This window comes from Eurosta solidaginis, unplaced genomic scaffold (assembly GCF_040869045.1).
Source record: "Eurosta solidaginis isolate ZX-2024a unplaced genomic scaffold, ASM4086904v1 ctg00001867.1, whole genome shotgun sequence".
In the NCBI taxonomy this organism is placed as follows: domain Eukaryota; kingdom Metazoa; phylum Arthropoda; class Insecta; order Diptera; family Tephritidae; genus Eurosta; species Eurosta solidaginis.
This window is the reverse complement of record NW_027137307.1, coordinates 1-14,042: the sequence shown is the minus strand read 5'-3', so window position 1 is coordinate 14,042 and position 14,042 is coordinate 1. Positions and strand designations below refer to the sequence as shown.

The 14,042-nt window shown below is 39.4% G+C and overlaps 1 protein-coding gene across 2 annotated transcripts; it reads right to left on the bottom strand.

Annotated features, from left to right (window-relative positions):
- Positions 1-8,155: 8,155 nt before the first annotated feature.
- Positions 8,156-13,965, bottom strand: LOC137236332 (uncharacterized). Of its 2 annotated transcripts, XR_010948376.1 has the most exons (3): positions 13,644-13,965; positions 9,418-12,956; positions 8,156-8,719 (listed from the first exon to the last, which is right to left on the bottom strand). XR_010948376.1 is itself a non-coding variant. In XM_067758854.1 (2 exons), the coding sequence occupies exon 2, from the start codon at positions 12,493-12,495 to the stop codon at positions 10,714-10,716; it is 1,782 nt and encodes a 593-aa protein (XP_067614955.1). In that variant the 5' UTR covers positions 12,496-12,956; positions 13,644-13,965; the 3' UTR covers positions 9,125-10,713. The 2 variants fall into 2 exon arrangements, 1 of the variants encoding a protein (XP_067614955.1); XM_067758854.1 differs by lacking the exon at positions 8,156-8,719 and having other exon boundaries at positions 9,125-12,956.
- Between the last annotated feature and the right edge of the window lie 77 nt (positions 13,966-14,042).

Genomic DNA, 14,042 nt, shown 5'->3' with positions numbered 1-14,042 from the left:
GCCCTCCACGCTATTACTTTTGGACATAGATTTGACTTCGAAGGAACTAAAGTATTGGCTAGAGAGAAAAGTTGGGGAAAAAGAATCCTATTAGAAGAAATATTTATTAAAGCTGATAAAAACTGCGTTAATAAAAGAAGCGTAGAAGCTAAAAACATCAGCGACATCTATACGTGTATTTTCTAACGATGTCAACAATCATCAGCTGCTCTACATAGTCCATCAAGCACGAACCGGTTGACAAAATATCAACAAACGTCAAATACGTATATATATAGTTTGTTGTTTGAATTTACATTGTGTTCATTTTATTACTTATTTCTTTTAAATTTTATTCAAATTTATAAATAAGTCCTATTATTTAAAATTTTATATATGACCATTTCTGCACAATGCAGAAAACAAAACATCTATACAAAACAAGTAAGGAAGGTTAAGTTCGGGTGTAACCGAACACTACATACTCAGTTGAGAGCTATGGTGACAACATAAGGGAAAATAACCATGTTGTAAAAAGAACCTAGGGTAACCCTGGAATGTATTTGTATGACATGTGTATCAAATGAAAGGCATTAAAGAGTATTTTATGAGGGAGTGGGCCATAGTTCTATAGGTGGACGCCATTTATGGATATAGCCATAAAGGTGGATCAGGGTTGACTCTAGAATGCGTTTGTACGATATGAAAGGTATTAATGAGTATTTTAAAAGGGCGTGGACCTAAGTTCTATAGATGAACGCCTTTTCGAGATATCGCCGTAAAGATGGACCAGGGGTGACTTTAGAATTTGTTTGTATGATATGGGTATCAAATGAAAGGTGTTAATGATTATTTTAAAAGGGCGTGGGGCTTAGTTCTATAGGTGGACCCCTTTTCGAGATATCGCCATAAAGGTGGACTAGGGGTGACTCTAGAATTCGTTTGCGCAATATGGGTATCAAACGAAAGGAGTTAATGAGTATTTTAAGAGGGAGTGGGCCTTAGTTCTATAGGTGGACGCATTTTCGAGGTATCGCAATAAAGGTGGACCAGGGGTGACTCTAGACTTTGTTTGTACGATACGGGTATCAAATGAAAGGTGTTAATGAGTATTTTAAAAGGGAGTGGGCCTTCGTTTTATAGGTGTTCGCCTTTTCGAGATATCGCCATAAAGGTGGACCAGGGGTGACTTTAGAATTTGTTTGTATGACATGTGTATCAAATGAAAGGTGTTAATGATTATTTTAAAAGGGCGTGTGGCTTAGTTCTGTGGGTGGACCCCTTTTCGAGATATCGCCATAAAGGTGGACCAGGGGTGACTTTAGAATTCCTTTGTGTAATATGGGTATCAAACGAAAGGAGTTAATGAGTATTTTAAGAGGGAGTGGGCCTTAGTTCTATAGGTGGACGCCTTTTCGAGATATCGCCATAAAGATGGACCAGGTGTGACTCTAGAATGCGTTTGTACGATATGGATATCAAATGAAAGGTGTTAATGAGTATTTTTAAAAGGGAGTGGGCCTTCGTTCTATAGGTGTTCGCCTTTTCGAAATATCGCCATAAAGGTGGACCAGGGGTGACTCTAGAATGAGTTTGTACGATATGGGTATCAAATTAAAGGTATTAATGAGAGTTTTAAAAGGGAGTGGTGGTAGTTGTATATGTGAAGGCGTTTTCCAGATATCGACCAAAATGTGGACCAGGGTGACCCAGAACATCATCTGTTGGATACCGCTAATTTATTTATATATGTAATACCTGCCAAGATTTTAAGGGTTTTTTATTTCGCCCTGCAGAAATTTTTCATTTCCTTCTACTTAATATGGTAGGTGTCACAACCATTTTATAAAGTTTTTTCTAAAGTTATATTTCGCGTCAATAAAACAATCCAATTACCTTACTATATTTCATCCCTTTTTTCGTATTTGGTATAGAATTATGGCATTTTTTTCATTTTTCGTAATTTTCGATATCGAAAAAGTGGGCGTGGTCATAGTCGGATTTCATTTTTCATACCAAGATAAAGTGAGTTCAAGTAACCACGTGAACTAGGTTCATTAAAGATATGTCGATTTTTGCTCAAGTTATCGTGTTAACGGCCATGCGGAAGGACAGACGGACGACTTTGTATAAAAACTGGGCGTGACATCAACCGATTTCGCCCATTTTCACAGAAAACAGTTAACGCCATAAAATCTATGCCCCTACGAAATTTCAAAAGGATTGGTTAATTTTTGTTCGACTTATGGCGTTAAAAGTATCCTAGACAAATGAAATGAAAAAGGGCGGAGCCAAGCCCATTTTAAAATTTTCTTTTATTTTTGTATTTTGTTGCACCAAATCATTACTGGAGTTGAATCTTGACATAATTTACTTATATACTGTAAAGATATTAAATTATTTGTTAAAATTTTACTTTAAAAAAAATTTTTTTTTAAAAGTGGGCGTGGTCCTTCTCCGATTTTGCTAATTTTTATTAAGCGTACATATAGTAATAAGAGTAACGTTTCTGCCAAATTTCATCATGATATCTTCAACGACTGCCAAATTACAGCTTGCAAAAGTTTTAAATTACCTTCTTTTAAAAGTGGGCGGTGCCACGCCTATTGTCCAAAATTTTACTAATTTTCTATTTTGCGTCATAATTTCAACACATCTACCAAGTTTCGTCGCTTTATCGGTCTTTTGTAATGAATTATCGCACTTTTTCGGTTTTTCTAAATTTTCGATATCGAAAAAGTGGGCGTGGTTATAGTCCGATATCGTTCATTTTAAATAGCGATCTGAGATGAGTGCTCAGGAACCTACATACCAAATTTCATCAAGATACCTCAAAATTTACTCAAGTTATCGTGTTAACGGACGGACGGACATGGCTCAATCAAATTTTTTTTCGATCCTGATTATTTTGATATATGGAAGTCTATATCTATCTCGATTCCTTTATATATGTACAACCAACCGTTATCCAATCAAACTTAATATACTCTGTGAGCTCTGCTCAACTGAGTATAACAACTGGACAAGGAAGAACGCAGTAATTTTGAGTAAGAATCTGTGATTTCAATAATTGTGTTATATATGTACTTTTGTGTGTATATGTAATTAATAATTATTAACCCTCTTTTGCAATGCAAGGCCTTATATACTAAGTTTTATATTTTTTTGTCATTAGGCCCTGAAGAAGACCAAAATAAAAGGTCGAAACGTTGGCGAGAAAATAAAAAAGCGTTTTTCTGATTCATTGGACTGTAAACCTGAAACCAAAAAACAAATTTTGTATTTTTCATCATTAGGGGCATTGAAATTTTAGTTAGGCATTTCTAACCAAAAATTTACTCAAGGTTAAATGGATTGAGTGAAAAAAAACTTTCCGTTCTATACATTGCTTCAGTTCAAATGTGGAAGTGTTTTTATTGTTCAAATTCCTGGAATCTAGAAATAAATGTTTTTGCTTTAAAAAGCTGTATAAATATTTTGTATTTTTCATCATTAAGGGCATTGAAATTTTAATTAGGCACTTCTAACCAAAAATGTACTCAAGGTTAAATGAATTGAGTGAAAAAAAAAACTTTTCGTTCTATACATTGCTTTAATTCAAATTCGGAAGCGTTTTTATTGTTCAAGTTCCTGGAATCTAGAAGGAAATGTTTTTCCTTTGAAAAGCTGTATAAATATTTTGTATTTTTCATCATTAAGGGCATTGAAATTTTAATTAGGCACTTCTAACCAAAAATTTACTCAAGGTTAAATGGATTGAGTGAAAAAAAACTTTCCGTTCTATACATTGCTTTAGTTCAAATGCGGAAGTGTTTTTATTGTTCAAAGTCTTGGAATCTAGAAATAAATGTTTTTGATTTAAAAAGCTGTATAAATATTTTGTATTTTTCATCATTAAGGGCATTGAAATTTTAGTTAGGCATTTCTAACCAAAAATTTACTCAAGGTTAAATGGATTGCGTGAAAAAAAACTTTCCGTTCTATACATTGCTTAAGTTCAAATGCGGAAGTGTTTTTATTGTTCAAATTCCTGGAATCTAGAAATAAATATTTTTGCTTTAAAAAGCTGTATAAATATTTTGTATTTTTCATCATTAAGGGCATTGTAATTTTAATTAGGCAGTTTTAACCAAAAATTTACCCAAGGTTAAGTGGATTGAGTGAAAAAAAACTTTCCGTTCTATACATTGCTTAAGTTCAAATGCGGAAGTGTTTTTATTGTTCAAATTCCTGGAATCTAGAAATAAATGTTTTTGCTTTAAAAAGCTGTATAAATATTTTGTATTTTTCATCATTAGGGGCATTGAAATTTTAGTTAGGCATTTCTAACCAAAATTTACTCAAGGTTAAATGGATTGAGTGAAAAAAAACTTTCCGTTATATACATTGCTTAAGTTCAAATGCGGAAGTGTTTTTATTGTTCAAATTCCTGGAATCTAGAAATAAATGTTTTTGCTTTAAAAAGCTGTATAAATATTTTGTATTTTTCATCATTAGGGGCATTGAAATTTTAGTTAGGCATTTCTAACCAAAATTTACTCAAGGTTAAATGGATTGAGTGAAAAAAAACTTTCCGTTCTATACATTGCTTAAGTTCAAATGCGGAAGTGTTTTTATTGTTCAAATTCCTGGAATCTAGAAATAAATGTTTTTGCTTTAAAAAGCTGTATAAATATTTTGTATTTTTCATCATTAGGGGCATTGAAATTTTAGTTAGGCATTTCTAACCAAAATTTACTCAAGGTTAAATGGATTGAGTGAAAAAAAACTTTCCGTTATATACATTGCTTAAGTTCAAATGCGGAAGTGTTTTTATTGTTCAAATTCCTGGAATCTAGAAATAAATGTTTTTGCTTTAAAAAGCTGTATAAATATTTTGTATTTTTCATCATTAGGGGCATTGAAATTTTAGTTAGGCATTTCTAACCAAAAATTTACTCAAGGTTAAATGGATTGAGTGAAAAAAACTTTCCATTCTATACATTGCTTAAGTTCAAATGCGGAAGTGTTTTTATTGTTCAAATTCCTGGAATCTAGAAATAAATGTTTTTGCTTTAAAAAGCTGTATAAATATTTTGTATTTTTCATCACTAAGGGCATTGTAATTTTAATTAGGCAGTTTTAACCAAAAATTTACTCAAGGTTAAATGGATTGAGTGAAAAAAAACTTTCCGTTCTATACATTGCTTAAGTTCAAATGCGGAAGTGTTTTTATTGTTCAAATTCCTGGAATCTAGAAATAAATATTTTTGCTTTAAAAAGCTGTATAAATATTTTTTATTTTTCATCATTAAGGGCATTGTCATTTTAATTAGGCAGTTTTAACCAAAAATTTACTCAAGGTTAAATGGATTGAGTGAAAAAAACTTTCCGTTCTATACATTGCTTAAGTTCAAATGCGGAAGTGTTTTTATTGTTCAAATTCCTGGAATCTAGAAATAAATGTTTTTGCTTTAAAAAGCTGTATACATATTTTGTATTTTTCATCATTAAGGGCATTGTAATTTTAATTAGGCAGTTTTAACCAAAAACTTACTCAAGTTTAAATGGATTGAGTGAAAAAAACTTTCCGTTATATACATTGCTTAAGTTCAAATGCGGAAGTGTTTTTATTGTTCAAATTCCTGGAATCAAGAAATAAATATTTTTGCTTTAAAAAGCTGTATAAATATTTTGTATTTTTCATCATTAGGGGCATTGAAATTTTAGTTAGGCATTTCTAACCAAAAATTTACTCAAGGTTAAATGGATTGAGTGAAAAAAAACTTTCAATTCTATACATTGCTTCAGTTCAAATGCGGAAGTGTTTTTATTGTTCAAATTCCTGGAATCTAGAAATAAATGTTTTTGCTTTAAAAAGCTGTATAAATATTTTGTATTTTTCATCATTAAGGGCATTGTAATTTTAATTAGGCAGTTTTAACCAAAAATTTACTCAAGTTTAAATGGATTGAGTGAAAAAAAACTTTCCGTTATATACATTGCTTAAGTTCAAATGCGGAAGTGTTTTTATTGTTCAAATTCCTGGAATCTAGAAATAAATGTTTTTGCTTTAAAAAGCTGTATACATATTTTGTATTTTTCATCATTAAGGGAATTGTAATTTTAATTAGGCAGTTTTAACCAAAAACTTACTCAAGTTTAAATGGATTGAGTGAAAAAAAACTTTCCGTTATATACATTGCTTAAGTTCAAATGCGGAAGTGTTTTTATTGTTCAAATTCCTGGAATCTAGAAATAAATATTTTTGCTTTAAAAAGCTGTATAAATATTTTTTATTTTTCATCATTAAGGGCATTGTCATTTTAATTAGGCAGTTTTAACCAAAAATTTACTCAAGGTTAAATGGATTGAGTGAAAAAAACTTTCCGTTCTATACATTGCTTAAGTTCAAATGCGGAAGTGTTTTTATTGTTCAAATTCCTGGAATCTAGAAATAAATGTTTTTGCTTTAAAAAGCTGTATACATATTTTGTATTTTTCATCATTAAGGGCATTGTAATTTTAATTAGGCAGTTTTAACCAAAAACTTACTCAAGTTTAAATGGATTGAGTGAAAAAAAACTTTCCGTTATATACATTGCTTAAGTTCAAATGCGGAAGTGTTTTTATTGTTCAAATTCCTGGAATCTAGAAATAAATATTTTTGCTTTAAAAAGCTGTATAAATATTTTGTATTTTTCATCATTAGGGGCATTGAAATTTTAGTTAGGCATTTCTAACCAAAAATTTACTCAAGGTTAAATGGATTGAGTGAAAAAAAACTTTCCATTCTATACATTGCTTCAGTTCAAATGCGGAAGTGTTTTTATTGTTCAAATTCCTGAAATCTAGAAATAAATATTTGTTACGGGCCCCTTAAGCCTCTTCCTTAAGATGGGCTCGCCTAGCGTGTTGGTAAAAGTGGTGTGTGCACTGGCATTAATGCGGGAGCTTCAGCCTGGGGAGGGTTCGAAACACGTTTACCAAACCAAGCCATCATCTGTGAGCTCGGGGCCGAACAAGAACTTAAACTTTGTACACTAACGAAAAGCTACCGGAAAGCCTGAGTACCACCAACTATGCCTGGAAAACCCCATACCTAGCAGCGCGTATCTTATTTTGGCGGCTGTTCTTAACCCACCCTACCATGGCTTTAAAGCTGTTAATAAAGACCCAAAAGACCAACCACACTACAGTGGAATTAGACCAACACAATTAAATTTACAATTTCATATTTACAAATTTTTATTACAGTTCAGCTCATTCTCCTTATAGGTTAAATAAATTTAAACGTATGTAAGACTTAGTGTAGGTGGCAATCTAATCGTAAAATTAATCACCAAGATCTTAATTTATATCCGTAACAACTAACTTTTTTTTCTTGGGTATTGATCAGACAGAAAAAACTAACCTACCTCAACAATATGTAAATTATATAGTTTATGAGTTCGGCGACCTTGCCGCTCACGAGAGCTTGGAGTTTCAGTGTAAAGATTAAGAAACCAAAACAAAAATTATTTCTCTAATTCTCTTGGTTTTATCATGAGATGATTCGAACTCCACACGAGAGATGGGTATTCATATGTATGTACGAAAGTACTTAAAAATGATGCGAACAACAAAGAAAGAAAGCTTGCATCCATGTGCATATCTGTACGTACATACATAAGTTGGTTATGTATGTAAGTACATGTCACTTACGTTCTCTATCGTAGCATTTATGTATACTTAGTAGGTTGGTGGATAAAATGAAATAAGTGAACTTACTTACATGTTTTCCAGTGGTAATGGTTTGCTTACTACGACGCTGTCCCACGAAGCGAAGAAGGCCTTCCTTGCTTGGTACGCAGCTGCTGGTGCACGTTCATATGCTTCAAATATTATAACCTATTTTATCCAACCAAATTTACCTTAGCAGTTAGGTGTGGTTATTTCTATGGCCAATATGGTATATAAGGTTTGCGAAGGGCGCATAAAAGGTGTCAAAGAATAACCGCCGCCGACCGGAGCGCCAGCAAAAAAAATGAATTTAAGAGAATGGTGAGCAATTGGAGCTAAGAGAGTCTCCCAAACATTGACAATTTCAAAGTTTTGGTTTTTGATTTCTTCGTTCTTTTTCTCAAAAGAGCGATCCGGAAATTAATAAAATGGATGACGATTTACAACATCTTGTGGAACTAGGTCAGTTTAACAGCTGACCATATGGTTTTCTTTATGTTAATGTACACCGATTAGCTATGTTGTTGAAATGCAATAACATAGTTAAAATAAAAATATCCTAATGTTCATGGTTCAAAGTATGAGGTGGGTTTGGTCAAAGGCTGAGGTATGCTCAAGTCAATCCAGAGTCGGATGGAGGTCCCACTTCCCCCACCTAAATAAATACACAGTAAATTAGTGTTTTGCTTTCGAACACACACACATACGCGGCTCTCGGGCTAAAATATCCACAACCTTGAATCCAGAAGAGAGAGAGAGAGAGATGTTCACTAAGTAGTATCGCTGATATTATAATCCAAGGACGACGGCTCTCCGCAGAGAGAGAGATAGAGTGCTAGCTAGCTGTGGCCGAGATGGTGGAGACGACGGTGGCTCTCGCTAAGGGGTGCTAACGGCGGTAGTAGTGACGGCGGTAGTTAGGATCACGCCCAGAGAGAGAGTACTGGATGACGGTGGCTCTCACCAAATAGCTATGACAACGGGTGGCTAGGCTTCGGGATGGGATGTCCGTGGATCGGGATCGCGATGATGATGGTACCTACGGCGAAGTGTCTATATTAGTATGAGGCTAACTAACTACAATATATTGGCTCGGGTATTCGGCTAGGGTAGTAGGGGAGTTTGTCCCGCCGCAGGCGTTGGGAAGTGTTCCCCTCTTACCTGAGCCGTATATCCGTGCATTACCCTTCCTCTGAGTAATAGGGGGGGGGGGGGGGTGAGTCCCGTCTTACTCAGAGGAGATGATAGCAAAATATTAGGGTTGCCCAATAGGCCGGGGGGGAAGTACCATCGGCAGAACCGACCTTGTAACTTTACCCCCCTCGACCCAAAGGGAGTCCCTGGAATATGGGTAGGGCTGCCCAATAGGCCTGGGGGGAAGTACCATAGGCAGAACCGACCTTGTAACTTTACCCCCCCCCCGACCCAAAGGGAGTCCCTACAATGTATTTATATTGGCTCGAGCAGTCTACTAGAGTAGTGGGGAAATCCGCCCCGCCAATGGCGTTGGGACGGGTTTCCTTCCTACCCGAGAAGGCTGCTCGTGCATTACCTTTCCGATGAGTAATAAGGGGTGTGAATCCCGTCTTACTCACCGGAAATGTGGGTAAACCTGCGGGGTGTCCGATAAGCAGGGGGGGGCGTACCATCGGTGGAACCGACCTTGTAACGCACCCTCCTAACCCAAAGGGCACCCCTTGTCGACCGCCAGTGGCGGCCGACACGCACTTCACTTACCTACGGCGAAGTGTGCCTGGTGTATTCCGGCCAATCATCTTATTCATAGGTAACTATGAACACGTTGGGAATTATGCTCGCATTGTCGCGCACAGCGCGCCACGAATGAAAATTCCCAAGCATTGTGCGTTCACCATCGCTGGCTTGCTTTGTGCTTGCGCGATGGTTGCTGGGCCGGTATGTATGTATATATGTATGTCGGTACATACACTACTAGGGGTGGGCAGTAAATGGAAAATATGATGTTAGGGGTGGGCGCTAAATAGAAAATAGATATTGTGGCGTAGCATTTGCTACGTTACAGTCCCCCTCCTACTTCGGCGGACGAAAGGTTGTGGTATTACAGGGTTTTTGCGCGGAGGCCTGAACTACCATGGGCAGAGCCCAGGTATGTTTTATCATTGGTTGAATCCGATGGCTCGGCCGACATGTGTGTATATGTGTTCGTTGATGTTTTTATTATTATGATTGATTGATTTTTTTTTTCTTCTTCTTTTTTCAACAATAATGTGTACATTTCATTTGTGTTTAAATTTACATTGCAAGTAGAAATTCATTTTAAATTTACATTTCAATATTAAGGTATATACATATGTACATTTTTATATTACAATTTCAATTTACATTTCAAAATTAAGGTATTTATATTTCATGTATAGAAAACTTATCAAACTAGGTCGGACCTTGCTTCTCCTCAACCAGCGAATCGTACCATCTTGTAGTGTTCTTTCAGCTTGATTATGGCGTGATCTTCGTCCACCCTACGCGCCGTGTTACACCCTTTTTGCGATTTATCCATAGTCCGGGCAAAGAAGTCTGGGCGTGGTTTCCATTAATAGTATCGTGTGGCTCTCGGTTTGGTGCATACGGTATAGTGTCACCAGCGGTTGGTTTGTCGCATACGATGGCGTTTAGATGGCCGGCTATTAATGGCGGGTTCCAGAATATCTTAGCGTCCAGTATTCGTGGCTTATTTGCGGGCCACGGCACTGCGTCGAATGGAGGCGGTTCCTCGGGCATGGCATATTTTGTTCGTGCTTCTCTCGGCCCAACGAAGTTGCGGTTAAAATTTATTTCGGCGGTTGATTTGTGTTGGGTCGTATTTATGGCGAACGCTTTTTCTGGTAGTTCCCGTTGCCAGTTCCGATGGTCTTGTTTCGTACGTTGTGCCACCCTTGTTTTGATAACGCGATTAACGCGTTCAGTAGGATTTTTGTGGGGGCACACGGTTTGGTAAATCGGTGGGTGATGTTATGATCCTTCAGGATCGTTGCCGGAGCGTTCGTGACGAGTTGCTCACCATTGTTGCTGAGGAGGATGGCCGGGTAATAACTTTGTTTTAGTGTTGTGTTGTGTATGTGTTCTGCGGCAGTGTTTGGCCCTTTTAGGTGTGTGGGTGCTTTTTGATGTGTTTCTATGAGCTCTAGGTGGTCTATCTTTCGCTCTTCGTCGAGGTGTTCCGCTTCTCTTATGTAATGCAGGGTTACGGGTGCGTTTGCTTTGGTTGCACCGGCTGTGGTAAGGGGCTTTCCATCCAGTGAGACGGTAACGTTGCGCTTTGCCAAAAAGTCCATACCCAGGATAACACTCTGCCAAATTAGGGATAACAGACACCAACGTACTGGCTGTTTGATCATTGTATTTGACCTTGACCGGGTAGGAGTGGGTGCTCGCAATGCACGATTGGTCGGCGAGTTGCACGTTGCGACGATTGGATAACGGTGGAATCTTTCGTCGTTCCAGATGCCTTCTTACGGCTTCATTGATGTATGTCACGGTGGCCCCCGTGTCGATCAGGGCGCGGCACATCAATCCTTCGATGGACACCTGTATGTAAAAACGTCCGTCGTTCCCCATCCCTTTGGCTACGGATGATAATAGTGCGGGTGTTATCGGATTATTTCGGTTCATTCCGTAGCACGCACAATCCCTGGAGAGCGTTCCGTCTCTGCCGCATCTAGAACAAAAAATTCGTCTTTTGTTGGTGCAATGGGAGCGGTGGTGGCCGCGTTTCTTGCATCGCCAGCAGGTGTTTCTTGCATCGTAACGGTCAGTGAGTGTGGACAGGGAGTGCGTTATTTGATCATTCTGCTCCTCCAGCTCCTCGATTATTACTGTGCTTAAGCTTTGTGCTAACAGTCGGCTCTGTTTGGCTTCTTCGCTCCGCAGTAGTTCGTACTCGTCGGTGAGCTCCATAAGTTGCTCTATCGTTTGGAACTCGCCCCGCTTCACAAAAAGTCGATACTCCACCCGTAGTCCGTCGTATATGCGTTCTAGATGATCTTCTTTGCACAAAGTCGGGTGGCGGCGAATCATCGTCTGGAGGGCGAGGATATAGTCCTTGGCCTTTTCTCTGCTCGTCTGTTTTCTTTGGCGGATAGCGTCCTCTAGCTGGCTAATGTGTCGCTTCGGCAAAAAGAATTTTCCTGCTTCGGAGCGGAAGTCAGCCCATGTGTGTAGTTGTTGTTTTCGCAGGCGGAACCATTGAAGGGCTTTGCCACGCAGTATCTCTGGAAGGATTGGGAGGAGTTGATCTGGCTTAATCAGATAGCATTCTGCCAGTTCCTCAATCCTTTCCAGGAAGTCGTATAATGTGTCGCCCCCAGCGTAATGTACATCCCAGCGGCGGACTGTATTCATGACCTCCGTGATACTTATTCCGCTCTGCTCGCGCTGGGGGGATATTGTTTTGATTGTGACGGCCGGCTTGGTGTTTTGCGTAGATGTGACTGGTCGGGCCTCTTCGGCGGCGATCTCCATCTCTACCTCTCTCAAAAGATTTTCTGTTGACTTACGCTTTCGTTGGTCTCGGACGTATGCACTGAGTGTGCTGCGCAATTCAGCGACGGTATGTCTTTCGGTGTAGATTCGGTAGCGTTTGCATTCTTCGATTAACCTCTCTTTCTTCAGCAGGTAAATCCAGCCTAGAGAGTCGACGTTGAGCGTGGTGGTGGTGTTTTCGCTTATCTTTGTGTCAATTGTTGGTGGTGTGTTCGGTGAACCCGTTCCTACAGTGTTGGTGCTCTCGTTGGCTTTGGCACAGTCGCCTGAGGAGACGGGTCCCTGCTCGGGCGCCATTTATGAGGTGGGTTTGGTCAAAGGCTGAGGTATGCTCAAGTCAATCCAGAGTCGGATGGAGGTCCCACTTCCCCCACCTAAATAAATACACAGTAAATTAGTGTTTTGATTTCGAACACACACACAGACGCGGATCTCGGGCTAAAATATCCACAACCTTGAATCCAGAAGAGAGAGAGAGAGAGATGTTCACTAAGTAGTATCGCTGATATTATAATCCAAGGACGACGGCTCTCCGCAGAGAGAGAGATAGAGTGCTAGCTAGCGGTGGCCGAGATGGTGGAGACGACGGTGGCTCTCGCTAAGGGGTGCTAACGGCGGTAGTAGTGACGGCGGTAGTTAGGATCACGCCCAGAGAGAGAGTACTGGATGACGGTCGCTCTCACCAAATAGCTATGAAAACGGGTGGCTAGGCTTCGGGATGGGATGTCCGTGGATCGGGATCGCGATGATGATGGTACCTACGGCGAAGTGTCTATATTAGTATGAGGCTAACTAACTACAATATATTGGCTCGGGTATTCGGCTAGGGTAGTAGGGGAGTTTGTCCCGCCGCAGGCGTTGGGAAGTGTTCCCCTCTTACCTGATCCGTATATCCGTGCATTACCCTTCCTCTGAGTAATAGGGGGGGTGAGTCCCGTCTTACTCAGAGGAGATGATAGCAAAATATTAGGGTTGCCCAATAGGCCGGGGGGGAAGTACCATCGGCAGAACCGACCTTGTAACTTTACCCCCCTCGACCGAAAGGGAGTCCCTGGAATATGGGTAGGGCTGCCCAATAGGCCTGGGGGGAAGTACCATCGGCAGAACCGACCTTGTAACTTTACCCCCCTCGACCCAAAGGGAGTCCCTACAATGTATTTATATTGGCTCGAGCAGTCTACTAGAGTAGTGGGGAAATCCGCCCCGCCAATGGCGTTGGGACGGGTTTCCTTCCTACCCGAGAAGGCTGCCCGTGCATTACCTTTCCGATGAGTAATAAGGGGTGTGAATCCCGTCTTACTCACCGGAAATGTGGGTAAACCTGCGGGGTGTCCGATAAGCAGGGGGGGCGTACCATCGGTGGAACCGACCTTGTAACGCACCCTCCTAACCCAAAGGGCACCCCTTGTCGACCGCCAGTGGCGGCCGACACGCACTTCACTTACCTACGGCGAAGTGTGCCTGGTGTATTCCGGCCAATCATCTTATTCATAGGTAACTATGAACACGTTGGGAATTATGCTCGCATTGTCGCGCACAGCGCGCCACGAATGAAAATTCCCAAGCATTGTGCGTTCACCATCGCTGGCTTGCTTTGTGCTTGCGCGATGGTTGCTGGGCCGGTATGTATGTATATATGTATGTCGGTACATACACTACTAGGGGTGGGCAGTAAATGGAAAATATGATGTTAGGGGTGGGCGCTAAATAGAAAATAGATATTGTGGCGTAGCATTTGCTACGTTACAAAAGGTAAGTATAACGATTTGATTAAAGGTTATTACAAACTCAATTAACATTATTTAGATACGTAGGAACCTAGGAAGATGGTTCTATTGTAGTTT